The 14,058-nt window shown below is 37.4% G+C and overlaps 1 protein-coding gene across 1 annotated transcript in view; it reads left to right on the top strand.

Annotated features, from left to right (window-relative positions):
• The first annotated feature begins 7,797 nt into the window (after positions 1–7,797).
• The window catches only part of COL9A1 (collagen type IX alpha 1 chain), a 197,928-nt gene continuing 191,667 nt past the window's right edge, over positions 7,798–14,058 (top strand). The window contains exons 1-4 of the mRNA XM_053711980.1: positions 7,798–7,826; positions 7,989–8,062; positions 9,490–9,567; positions 9,745–9,877. Of these exons, the coding sequence (XP_053567955.1) occupies positions 7,813–7,826; positions 7,989–8,062; positions 9,490–9,567; positions 9,745–9,877 (299 nt within the window). The 5' untranslated portion in view covers positions 7,798–7,812. The remainder of the gene's footprint in view (positions 7,827–7,988; positions 8,063–9,489; positions 9,568–9,744; positions 9,878–14,058) is intronic.

Below are 14,058 nucleotides of genomic sequence, written 5' to 3'. Positions count from 1 at the left end.
AAAACAGAAGAAAAAAGTAGCGGTCATAAGACCGCTGCTCCTTAACTTGTCCATCACCTTTTAGGTGGCGGTTTGAAATCATCCCAATCCGATCGGCCGCCAGTGAGCAGGGGCAGGCATTGCACAAGCATTTCACCAGAAATGCTTGTGCAATGTTAAATGCCGACAGCATATGCTACAGCGAATCATGTCCGCTCAACTTTTAATAAATCTACCCCAATCTATCCCAGCCCGCCCCCTAAGATCCAACAATGATCTACTCCTTGCATCTTCTACCATCACTTCCTCCCATGCTAGACTACAGGACTTCTCTCGTGCGGCACCAACCCTCTGGAACACACTTCCTCGAGCTGTCAGACTTTCCCCCAACCTCTCCTCCTTTAAACGCTCCCTGAAGACCTTCTTGTTCAGGGAAGCCTATCACCAAATCAGTAACTAATGAATTCCACTTGCCTAATAGTTGCCCTCGTCTAACTCCACACTAACATCATTCCCACCTTTGCAGTCCCCACCTCCTGTTTCTCACCCTCCTACCCATCCAGATTGTAAGTTCCCATGGGAACAGGGCCCCCAATCCCCCCTGTATTTGTTTGTAAAATTTTGTCTGGTGTCTCATATTGTACTGTACTTTTATCTTTGTTACCATGGACAGCGCTGCAGAATCTGTTGGCGCTTTATAAATAAAGAATAATAATAATGACTGTAAGGGAATTAAAAAATGCCTGGGACATGCATAAGACTATCCTAAGGAAACAGTAAGAAGTAATATGGGTAGACTTGATCGGTCCTTTTGGTTCTTATCTACTGTCAAATTCTATGTTTCTATGTAATGTTTGTGTTTCTTACACTTTTTTAGAGACCTCTTCTTAAGTGGAGAGCTTTAGATTATCGGCCCTTAGTGTGAGAGGCACCACAGTACTCTTTATAACCCTTTATATATGCATGTGTCATTTATTATTATCATTTATTTGTAGTGCGCCAGCAGATTCTGCAGTGCTAATTTCATTTAAAAAAATGTTGGCTTCAAATAGACTCCTTTATATTCAGGTCCAAATTTCAATCCATGTGAATGGACCACTCAAATTTGTTAAGTGGTGTATTTGCTGTGTTTTTCATTACTGCCCATTACAATATGTTTGCCAACTACTCAATCTGACATGTATCTTATTTGTTGACATTGTGTTTGTATAAACACACCTGTATATGACATGGGGACAATTCAGCAATGGTTTTCCAGTCAGTCAGTAAAATCATTAATGTTTTTTTTATTCAGTCTGTTTTTATCTATTTGCACAACTTGGACTTGAAAACAAAATGTTCATACTTTAGCTTTTTTCCCCACTCGTCTGGCCTATTAATATAAAGAAAAATATATATTTCTGCATATACCAACTTCAAATGAGCACCGGACTTGCCAGATAAATGCAAATGTTTATACTTCAAGAAGTGATAAAACCAATATACACACACATACCCACAAACACACATTGGATCCTCTGAGTCTGTTACAAAGGGGAGGAGCAAGCACTTCCTGAGCTGTAAATAGAGAGGTGGAGGTGAAGTGTGGAATTAATATCACATCACAGTCATGTTGTACACAAAAGCAGTTTGCAGTGAGTGTCCTCTTGAAAGCGCTGTAAAAGGTTTTGAAAATCTGGGGAAATGTTTACCTGATAAAGACAACAGAAGGCTGCATAGTCGATCTTATTATGTTTTATAACTGTGTTGTAAACCAGAGTTCTTCAGTCCTCCTAATAGCCCATATTTTATGGATTTCCTTCTATAAAATGATGTTAGTTTAAAGGGAAAATGGAATTCCCCATAATTAATGAAAATATAATAACATTACAATATGCTCTGATTTTTTTACTGTAAAATTGTGTTTGCTTTATGCTCCCTAAAATGTCAAAAATCCCTTTCTATAATGTAGCTATGCAGCAAATTGTCTGAAACAGCTGCATTTCTTATTTCCTTTGAATGCAGCAGGAATAACTTTGTACAGTACACTGTTCTAAGCAGTCACTGTGTAGTATATGAATCTGGTCAGCGTTTACTACAGAATCTGAGCACAGTTTTACAGCAAAAGCAAACAAGATAATTTATGAATGCCTCTCTTGCAATGTTGATTCTTTTTGATCAATAGATTAATGGACATTTATATTTTGAATTAATTACCCTTTAACTAACATAATTGAGTAGCTGATTATATCACCTGTGCTGTAGTTCTTGTATGCGTGGTCTGTTCAGAGTGCTGCTATTAAAAACCCTGTTTAAAAACTTTTTCTGTTAAAGGGATACTAAACCCAACTTTATTTCTTTAATGATTCAGATAGAGCATGCAATTTTAAGCGACTTTCTAATTTACTCCTAATATCATATTTTCTTCGTTCTCTTGCTATCTTTAAAAAGCAGGAAAGCATAGGAGCTGGCCCATTTTTGTTTCAGAACTGGGTTATGCTTGCTTATTGGTGGCTAAATGTAGCCACCAATAAGCAAGCGCTATCCAGGGTGCTGGATAGCGCTTAGTTATACCATGTTTGTATGTTTATACTATATATATATAGTATGAAAGAACTGGGTCCAACGGAATGTGATCCAAGAACAGCCGGCACACAGGAAATTTTTAAAAAAATCCGATTTATTCAACAGAAGAGAATCGGATTTTTTGAAAAATTTCCTGTGTGCCGGCTGTTCTTGGATCACATTCAACAACGGAGGCCGTCCGTTGTACCCAGTTCTTTCATACTGTGTGTATTTGCCCTGCAGAGCACCTGGTTGCTGCTTATTTGGCGAGTGCCGTTTCCCACAAACGATTTATATATATATATATATTTATATACATACACATATAAACACATGATTGGCATACGTAACACCTAATACATTATTTTTAAAGCTTTGAAATGAAGACTTTAAATGCTAAACAGCATTATAAACCTAATAAAATAATCACACAACACAGAATATATACATAAATATATAGAGAGAGTATCTCACAAAAGTGAGTACACCCCTCACATTTTTGTAAATATTTTATTATATCTTTTCATGTGACAACACGGAAGAAATGACACTTTGATACAATGTAAAGTAGTGAGTGTTCAGCCTGTATAACAGTGTAAATTTGCTGTCCCCTCAAAATAACTCAACATACAGCCACAAATGTCTAAACCATTGGCAACAAAAGTGAGTACACCCCTAAGTGGAAATGTCCAAATTGGGCCCAAAGTGTCAATATTTTGTGTTGCCACCTTTATTTTCCAGCACTGCCTTAACCCTTTTGGGCATGGAGTTCACCAGAGCTTCACAGGTTGCCACTGGAGTCCTCTTCCACTCCTCCATGACAACATCACGGAGCTGGTGGATGTTAGAGACCTTGCGCTCCCCCACCTTCCGATTGAGGGTGCCCCACAGATGCTCAATAGGGTTTATGTCTGGAGACATGCTTGGCCAGTCCATCACCTTTACCCTCAGCTTCTTTAGCAAGGCAGTGGTCATCTTGGAGGTATTTTTGTGGTCATTATCATGTTGGAATACTACATGCTCTGCATCAGTATGTCACAGTACATGTTGGCATTCATGGTTCCCTCAATGAACTGTAGCTCCCCAGTGTCGGCAGCACTCATGCAGGCCCAGACCATGACACTCCCACCACCATGCTTGACTGTAGGCAAGAAACACTTGTCTTTGTACTCCTCACCTGGTTGCCGCCACACATGCTTGACACCATCTGAACCGAATAAGTTTATCTTGGTCTCATCTGACCACATGACATGGTTCCAGTAATTCATGTCCTTAGTCTGCTTGTCTTCAACAAACTATTTGTGGGCTTTCTTGTGCATCTTCATGGGAAGAGGCTTCCTTTTGGGACGACAGCCATGAAGACCAATTTGATTCAGTGTGCAGTGTATGGTCTGAGAACTTACAGGCTACCCCCCACCCCTTCAACCTCTGCAGCAATACTGGCAGCACTCATACGTCTTTTCACAAAGGCAACCTCTGGATATGACGCTGAGCATGTGCACTCAACTTCTTTGGTCGACCATGGCGAGGCCTGTTCTGAGTGGAACCTGTCCTGTGAAACCGCTGTATGTCTTGTCCACAGTGCTGCAGCTCAGTTTCAGGGTCTTGGCAATCTTCTTATAGCATAGGCCATCTTTATGTATTATTATTATTATTATTCTTTATTTATAAAGCGCCAACTGATTCCGCAGCGCTGCTCATGGGTACAAGGATAACAGTACAGTGGAGAAACAAAACGATAAGACACAAAATTTTACAGACAAATACAGGGGGAATTGAGGGCCCTGTTCCTGTGGGAACTTACAATCTAGATGGGTAGGAGGATAGGAAACAGGAGGTGGGGACTGCAGAGGTGAGAATGATATTAGTGAGGAGATAGAGGGCAACTGTTAGTTAATTGGTTAGTTTGTTAATAAGTCGGGTGATAAGCTTCCCTGAACAGAAAGGTCTTTAGGGAACGTTTAAAGGAAGAGAGGTTAGGGGCAAGTCTGACATCTCGAGGAAGTGCGTTCCAGAGGGTTGGTGCCGCACAAGAGAAGTCCTGTAGTCTAGAATGAGAGGAGGTGATGGTAGAGGATGCAAGAAGCAGGTCGTTGTTGGATCTTAGGGGATGGGCAGGAGTATATTTGTTGATCAGTGAGGACAGGTAGGGTGGGGCAGCATTGGTGAGGGCTTTGTAGGTCAGGGTGAGAATTTTGAATTTAACTCTGTTGTGAATGGGGAGCCAGTGAAGGGACTCACAGAGAGGCGCAGCAGAAACAGAGCGTCGAGAGAGGTGGATTAGTCTGGCAGATGCATTTCGGACGGATTGGAGGGGAGAGAGGCGGGAGAGAGGGAGGCCAGTTAGTAAGTTGTTACAGTAGTCAAGTCGGGAAATTACCAGGGAGTGGATGAGTTGTTTGGTAGTTTCAGCACTCAGAAACTGGCAAATTTTGGAGATATTGCTTAGGTGGTTGCGGCAGGATGAAGAGAGCAGTTGGATGTAGGGAATGAAGGACAGATTTGAGTCAAGCGTGACTCCGAGGCAGCGGACTTGGGGTGATGGGGAGATAGTGGTGCCGCCAACAGTGATAGAAAAATTAGAGACTGGAGTGGAGCTAGAGGGGGGAATTAGAAGTAGTTCGGTCTTGGACATATTTATTTTTAGGTGGTGAGAGGCCATCCAGGAGGAAATGCCAGATAAGCAGTCGCTGATGTGAGAGTCGACAGAAGGAGAGAGTGCAGGGGTGGAAAGGTAGATCTGGGTATCTTCAGCATAGAGGTGATAGCTGAAGCCATAGCTGTTGACAAGTTTACCCAGTGAAGAAGTGTAAATAGAGAAGAGTAGAGGACCCAGGACAGAGCCTTGAGGTACTCCAACAGACAGGGGCAATAGAGAGGAGGAGTCACCAGCAAAAGAGACTGAGAAGGATCTGTTAGAGAGATAAGAGTGAATCCAGGAGAGGGCAGTGTCACAGAGACCAAGAGAACTGAGAGACTGTAGGAGAAGGGGATGGTCAACAGTGTCAAAGGCAGCAGATAGGTCAAGTAAGATGAGTATAGAGTAGTAGCCTTTGTTTTTAGCAGAAAGGAGATCATTAGTAACCTTGGTGAGGGCAGTTTAAGTTGAGTGTTGGGGACGGAAGCCAGATTGCAGGGGGTCGAGCAATGAGTTGGAGGACAGGAAGTGGGTTAGGCGATTGAAAACTAGTTTTTCGAGGAGTTTTGAAGCTAGTGGGAGCAGTGATATGGGGCGGTAGTTTGCAGGGGAGTTAGGGTCGAGGGAGGGTTTTTTGAGGATGGTGGTGACCTTCGCATGTTTGAAGGAGGCAGGGAATGAGCTGGTAGAAAGGGATAGGTTAAATATGTGAGTAAGAGCCGGAGGGAGGGTGGTAGACAGAGGAGGGATTAGATGTGAAGGAATAGGTTCAAGTGGGCAGGTAGTGAGGTGTGAGGAAGACAAAAGGGAAGCCACTTCCCTCTCAGTGGTTGGGAGGAGGGTGCGGAGAGTGGCAGAGGGGGTGACTGGGAGCGGAGTTGGGAGATTGCAGGTTTGTGTTGGGATGTTACCTCGGATTGCAAATGTTTTATTGAGAAAATAGTAAGCGAGGTCTTGAGCACTGAATGCAGATGAGGGGGGTGGTGCAGGTGGGTAGAGGAGAGAGTTGAAAATAGAGAAGAGTCTTTTAGGGTTTGAGGAGTGAGTGGATATAAGAGAGGAGAAGTAGGTTTTTATGTAGAGCAACAATTCTTTTTTTCAGATCCTCAGAGAGTTCTTTGCCATGAGGTGCCATGTTGAACTTCCAGTGACCAGTATGAGAGAGTGTGAGAGCGATAACACCCAATTTAACACACCTGCTCCCCATTCATACCTAAGACATTGTAACACTAACAAGTCACATGACACTGGGGAGGGAAAATGGCTAATTTGGCCCAATTTGGACATTTCCACTTAGGGGTGTACCCTCTTTTGTTGCCAATGGTTTAGACATTAATGGTTGTGTATTGAGTTATTTTCAGGGGACAGCAAATTTACACTGTTATACAGGCTGTACACTCACTACTTTACATTGTAGCAAAGTGTAATTTATTCAGTGTAGTCACATGAAAATATATAATAAACTATTTACAAAAATGTGAGGGGTGTACTCACTTTTGTGAGATACTATATATATATATATATATATATATATATATATATATATATATATATATATATATATATATATATATATATATATATATATATATATATATATATATATATGTATATATCCTGTCCAATTAGATACCTGAACATTAGTTTATATGTGTGTGTCTTCCTATAAAGAGCTTCAGTTTAGCCCTCCTTGATGAATCAGGGTGTGTGATCATTTTGCATTAACAGTATGTCAGCTTAATTTGAAAACTATCCAAAAATATAAAAAAACCCTGCTAATTATTTAGCAGCAAAGTGATTTTTTAACCTACAAAAAAATGTACTTGTTTCACAAAGTGTCCTCTCATGATTATGAATATAAATGTGTTTGTGTTTATGTTCACTCTTGGGTTAAAGGGACAGTCTAGTATAAATTAAAATTTCATTATTCAGATAGGACTTTTAATTTTAATCAACTTTCCAATTTACTTTTATAATCAAATTTGCTTTTTTCTCTTGGTATTCTTAGTTTAAACTAAACATAGATAGGAATCATATTCTAATTTCTAAGCCTTTGAGGGCTGCCTCTTATCACATGCTTTTTAAATCTTTTCAACACAAAGAGACAGAAAGTACACGTGGGCCATATAGATAACACTGTGTTCAGGCACAGGGGGTTATTTAAGATTTAGCACAAAACAATGCTACATTTAAGACAATAGATAATAAGCAGTCACAGTCATGTGATCAGGGGGCTGGAAGAAGGTTCCTAGATACAAGGTAATCACAGAGGTAAAAAGTATATTAATATAACAGTGTTGGTTTTGCAAAACTGGGGAATGGGTAATAAAGGGATTATCTATCTTTTAAAACAATAACAGTTCTATGGTAGACTGTCCCTTTAAGGTCGGGTCCGTTATGTAGACTTGCTGCAATCCCAGCATCTCAATTCCTGCTACACTTTTTGTGAGACCTCTCACTGAGCCTCTTTCATATCCACCCACCCATCCTCATACACACAGCTTGAAAAGGTGGAGCCTTGGGCAAACCAAACCTCTTCTCATTGGTAGGAGTAATGCTAAAGAATTATAGACCCTATAAATAATTAGATATACTCTTCAAATCCCAGTGCTTAAGGATACCTGGGGTCTAATGACAAGAAAGAAGGAACCATGACAGGCATATGGTAAGCATGTGAAATCTATTCATTAGTCCCTGCATAGTACAGGTACATAAGAACAGTGTTATATTTGGTTACGCTAACTGTAAAAATATTTTAACATAAAATCTCATCTAAAGACTGTTAAACAGATCATGTGTTAAATATAAATGTATTTATTTTTCACAGGAAAGCACCATTTGCCATCTATTTGTTTAGTTTTCTGGGACCTTTGGTGACTGCTACCATAGAACATTATACAAGTAAGCAATATTTTAAAATATATTTTATAACATTGTGTGAGTGTCAGGCAAAAGATAATGAAAAAGAGAATGAGTTGAATGAATGTCTTGTTTATGATCTTTATGATAATAGAGAAAGATTGCAGAGGATAAGTTCTATATGCAATAAACTATCAAAAAACGATCAAAAAATAAAAACACTAGTGTCTTAGGCAAATATCACTGAAAATAGTGCTTGATTGCATGAGTTTGTTTTAATCATAGCTTGTATAGATGCATAAATGCCTTCTGTATAAAGTTGCAATATGCCTTCTGGTTCTATTCAATGACTGTACACTTAGTGTTACTTCATTTACTTTAGCTGTTTAGTTACAAGGTGTCTTGTGGTTTTCTACATAGTTATCAGCCTCAGCCAGATGAAGCCCTAATAGTTTTGGCATGAATTGCTCTTTGATCCTATATGGCTGGGAGTCAGCCAAGAAGCAGTATCAGATTTAATTGCAAATACAGTGCATGTTAGTTAGCGACTCAAAGGTGTTTTTGCACAGTAAATGTTGTTTAAAGAAAAGGCCTATGCAGACTGGGCTACTGAGCAGGAAACATAGAAAGAGCTCTCTGTGTGAGAGTGGGTGCTCTGCCCAGAGCCCAAAACTCAGACCCCTTTACAAAACCAGACTGAGTAACATTTTCCAAAATGAGTCTGGGTCACATTAAACTCGTTTGTAAAGAAAAATGTTTATTTTTCCTACCCACAACGGCTGCTTTCAGAAAAGCAGGCTACTGAGTGTTTAGATTAAGGTGGTCGTTTATTTCATCCCCTTTCTCTTTCTTGTAAATGTCAAGAAACCACATCATCCTTGCTGGAAAGCCACTATCCCCTTGGGATATCAAACCAACACAGAGACACAGCAACTGGAGAGAGGCATAGGGTGGAAACTGCTGACTAAACATGATGCCAAAAATCTTGCTGCCAAGCACTTCATTTTTCACTGTGCTGTTTACCTATCACCTGATTATTTTTTTTTATGGAAATGTGAGCTGAGCATATCTATCTATCTATCTATCTATCTATCTATCTATCTATCTATCTATCTATCTATCTATCTATACACACACACATACATATATGTGTTTGTGTGTTTGTTTATTTATTTAGATGATTTTTATAATATGGAAATAGGCAAAATGATATGTGAAAGAATTATGAACATAAAACATAAGCTATAATGAAATAAATAAGAAAATACTTTATATTTGTGTTTTTTTTAACTTATATGTGACAAATATGATGTGGATGCATTATATAAAAAAATTTTTGTGGAAATCCTAATGCTATTTTCCAAAACCTTCTATGGAAGATGTTAAAATTACAAAAACATCTGCTAATTTTACACAACCTTTGTATTACGTTTGAGATGCTTATGCAAATTTTCTTTTTCTTTTTATAGGATTTCCTTTCAATTTAAAATTTAACCATGTGCAACATAAATGCCCCCCCATACAGAATGGGCAAGATGATCTTCCAGGTATGTAGCATAATGTGAAAAAACTTTACCCTAAAAACCTTCATTTCTAATAGAACCAGTATAATTCTGAAAAATATTTAAAAAAAAATCTGTATTTCATAACAGAATACACCTTTTGTTTTGTTAATACCCAGATAGAACACACTTGTAGGTTGACCTTTTTCTTTCTAATTCTAGGCTTTGACCTGATTTCAAAGTTCCAAATAGACAAAGCTGCATCTGTTGGCGCCATCCAGACAGTGGTTGGCACATCTCCATACCAAGTGGCATATCAGTTAGGGACAAAGGTTGACTTCAGGATTTTAACCAGGTGATTTACACATTTAAATTGTTATAAGTTTTCCACTGATTTTTTCATTATCTTGCTGCTTTGTTTTTTTTAATAAATACAGTGAAATTATTGATAAATAGGTTCTCCACTTGCAGTTTACCAATCCTGACCAAAATGATAACACTATATAGATTGTGTGTTAAGGTTCACTTGGGGCTTAAGTGATGGATAGCACAGGCATAAGAGTTTAGCGCTGTGGTCAGGGTTCATAAGACAACCGGTGGTTAACAGCATCCTGTGTTTATCCTGAAGGCTTTACATCTTATTATGGGAAATTTGGAGACATCACTTGAAGTGGAAAATTTGTAATCCTGATCTACTTTATGCGGAGAAGAAATAAATGACAGATTAAACTCTTAGAAAGGTTTAGAGATATAGTTAAGAATTAGCTAAAATCAAGAGAGAAAAGAATTAGATGTTTTCCCCTTTATAACCCTGCAGTGAGCATACATACATTTCTTTTCTTTTATTATTTTTTTATTATAGAGGGCCAGTGCCCTCTAATGGTTTATTTTGAATGCTACAGGTGCTGTACCAAGTGCTGAGACAAATTTTTTTTTAATAAAACTCTTTATTATAGAAACAAACAATATAAACAAAATAGCAGAATCAGTATCATGCCATACTAGAGTATTAGGCCACTAACAATAAGCAAAGAGCCATGCTCACAGAATTTTCAGAAAGTCTTAATTTGATCTATGATCACAATTATATACTTGTATTTATGTCCGTCCATTAATCATGCAGGATGGTCAAAACATTGCAGTTGTTTGTAATGCCATAAAATGATTTAATAAAAGAAAACATGATTTTATTATATTGTTGTTGTAGAATTTATGTTTTGATGTCTTAAGTAAGGGGGTTAACAGTGGCCCCATACTCTGTGCCCCAAGAAGGAGATTATAGCCCAATATTGCTGTACCTACTACAAAGTGTATAGTATCATTCACACTTCTATGGTCTCCATATGTTTTATTTATTAATTTTATTACAAATCAATAATTCCTGTATGTCTAGATGTGGTGCATGACACCTTCATGAATCCCTGGCCTCTGTTTGAGAGAAATATTTAAGACAAATATGAACTACAATTGTTGAAGGTGTGTGTGTGGGGGGGGGGGGGGGGGGGGGGGGGTGATGTTAGTAAATTTCCCAGTGCCTAGAATAGTAAAAAAGCTAAATACACCAGGCTGTGTGTGTAAATATGTATCCTATTAAACATCATACTAGTAGGAAAATACACTAGTCCACAGGCATAAAGTTACTAGTCTACTCAGTGTTTAAAAAGTAATATTTTGTATTCGTCCACCAAGATATCTTGCTCGTGTAGGTGGGTCTACTGGATATTTTTATAAATATACAGTATATATATATATATATATATATATATATAACAACACCAGTTAAGTAAATAATATAATATATAATTGAATATATAATGCACTGTGTTTTCTGGAACAGGTGCCACATACATACACATAAATATATACATAGAATTACCAAAGAACAGGGATAAGTACGTTTACAATTAAAGGCAAGTATTACCCATGTATCAAAAAAATATCTGCTGTCCCTTTAAAGTTTTTATTTTTAAATGTTCAATTCACATGCTAATTATCATAATTGTTTTTGGATTAATGAAAAGTTACATATATAGCTTACATCTAGCTTCCAAAACACGCAAATGGTACTTAAATTATATACTATTAGCAGAATATTAATTTATAACTGCAATTAAGTGTTTATGCAGTTAAAGAGGTTAATTATATATTTCCTCATAATTATATGATATTATTAACCGATCTCCTGTCATGAAATTATATGACAAATTAAATGAAAACCCTGTATTACAATATGTTAGATATTTAAATAGCTGTCGTGTATTACTTTATCTTTGGCTGAGTATATTTTCTTCCTTGAAGGTCTATGGAAATCCTTGCAACCCCCCCCCCCCCCCGTGTTTTATTTAGATTTTGCTGTTATACAGTTCTTCTAATGGGTTTTAGTGGTTTACAAAAGCAAGTTACAAATAAGCTTTTACAATAAAGATACCAAGAGAACAAATACAAATGTATAATAGAAGTTAATTAGAAAGTTGCTTAACATTGCATGTTCAATCTGAATCATGAAAGAAAAAAATTGGGTTTATATCCCTTTAAATAAAAGAGGAGAAATAAGCTTTCAGTTAAATAAATTAAAAAATAATAACCAGATGTATAGAACCTAAATTTTAGAGCTTTCAGTTTGGCTATTTTTTCCCCCAAAAGTTGTTTTTTAATTTGTATCCCAAAGGGTATTCTATTTGTGTAGAATAATATATAGAGGAAAAAGGCAGCAATTTTATGGTCTTGGGGAGAGATTATATGACTTAGGATAATACTTGTGAATCCAATATTTAATGGTTAAAGGCACATTGCAGTGTAACAATGAGGGGCTGTGAGAGTTGTAAGCTTTGGTGTCTTGCTATACACTTCACTATCTGAAGTGCAAACTGGTTTCATTGTTGGAATTGTTTTAGAAATGTTGTTTTAAAGGGATAATAAAATCCTAGGATATATCAACAATAAAGAACTGCATTACAAAATAAATGTTTTTAAAGGGACACTGAACCCACAATGTTTTCTTTCATGATTCAGATGGAGCAGGCAATTTTAAGCAACTTTCTATTTTACTCCTATTATCAATTTTTCTCTGTTCTCTTGGTATCTTTATTTGAAAAGTCGTCTCTTAAGCTTACATTGCTGCTTTTTAAAAAAAAGATACCAAGAGAATGAAGAAAAAGTGATAATAGGAGTAAGACTTGTGAGCTGTGTTGGTCCAGGTTCTCCGCTTATGGTGGCCTGGGGGGTAATTTCCAACCTGCCCCCCAGCCCAGTCTACCCCTGTAGACTCCCTGTAGACAAGCCACTGCTGACTCTCTGAGAAAGAGTGAAGTTTAAATACTGGTGCACGGCCCTCACAGGATATGTGCATATGCCGCTGAAAACCAGAAATAACTTTTACTAGAACCATTTTTGCTGATGGAAGTATATTACATTTCAATTTTAACCATTCTATCCCTTTAAGTTTTCACTGAACAACTGGCAAATAGCATCTCTTAAAGGGACAGTCAACTCCTCCAAAATGAGTTTTGTTTAAAAAGATAGATAATCCCTTTATTACCCATTCCCCAGTTTTGCACAGTCAACAGGGTTATATTAATATACCTTTTACCTCTGTAATTGCCTTGTATCTAAGCCTCTTCTGACAGCCCCCTGATCACATGGCTATTTATTTATTATCTATTGACTTGCATTTTAGCCAATAAGTGCAGTGTCAGCTACAGCCCACGGGTGAGAGCACAATGTTATCTATATGGCTCAAAAGAACTAGCAGACTCCTGTTGTGAAAAGCAAGTAAAAAAAGCATGTGATAATAGACTGTCTGTAGTGGCTTAAAAACAGGCAGGAATCTTAAAGTTTATAAGGTACTAGTCGATAAGCCTGCCCAGAGGGCAGTCTAATTATTTTTTAAACTACAGATGTAGAAACAACGTATTTTGTAACTCTTCTTTTATATAAATATTTAAGCTTCAGGTGTAGCAATACTATAATTTTAATGGACTACTGTCTAAAATATATCAAAAATATTTTCTATGTAATAAACTACAGATATAGCCACACTCTATTTGGACAAACTACTGTCCTAAATAAATATAAAATTTATTCTCTTTAAATTATATCTACTTTAAGCATATTTCTTTATATACAATATTTTTGGAAGTTGTGATCGGCAATTTCCATAACTCCGTCCACACATAATTTATACTGTAACAATGCATAGTTACTGTATCAATAATGTAGACACTGACACTGAAAAAATAAGCATTAATAAAAATGTCAGTATCTACATTATTTATACAGTCACTATGCATTGTGACTGCATAAATAATGTTTAGACTGAGCCGCCTCCCAATAATAAACCTAACAGTTCTTTACCTATATTTCCGTCTTCCCCAAAAAATCGCAAGTAAAACTAAAATTAATAACGCCTTAACCGTCAACCACCCACATCGCAATACACCTAATTACCCTATTAACCCCTAAACCGCAAACCCCCCACATCGCTGTAAACCTCATTACCCTATTAACCCCTAAACCGCAAAACCCCTACATCGCAAT

The sequence above is a fragment of the Bombina bombina genome, chromosome 4 (assembly GCF_027579735.1).
Source record: "Bombina bombina isolate aBomBom1 chromosome 4, aBomBom1.pri, whole genome shotgun sequence".
NCBI lineage: Eukaryota > Metazoa > Chordata > Amphibia > Anura > Bombinatoridae > Bombina > Bombina bombina.
This window is presented reverse-complemented; position numbering and strand designations above follow the sequence as displayed.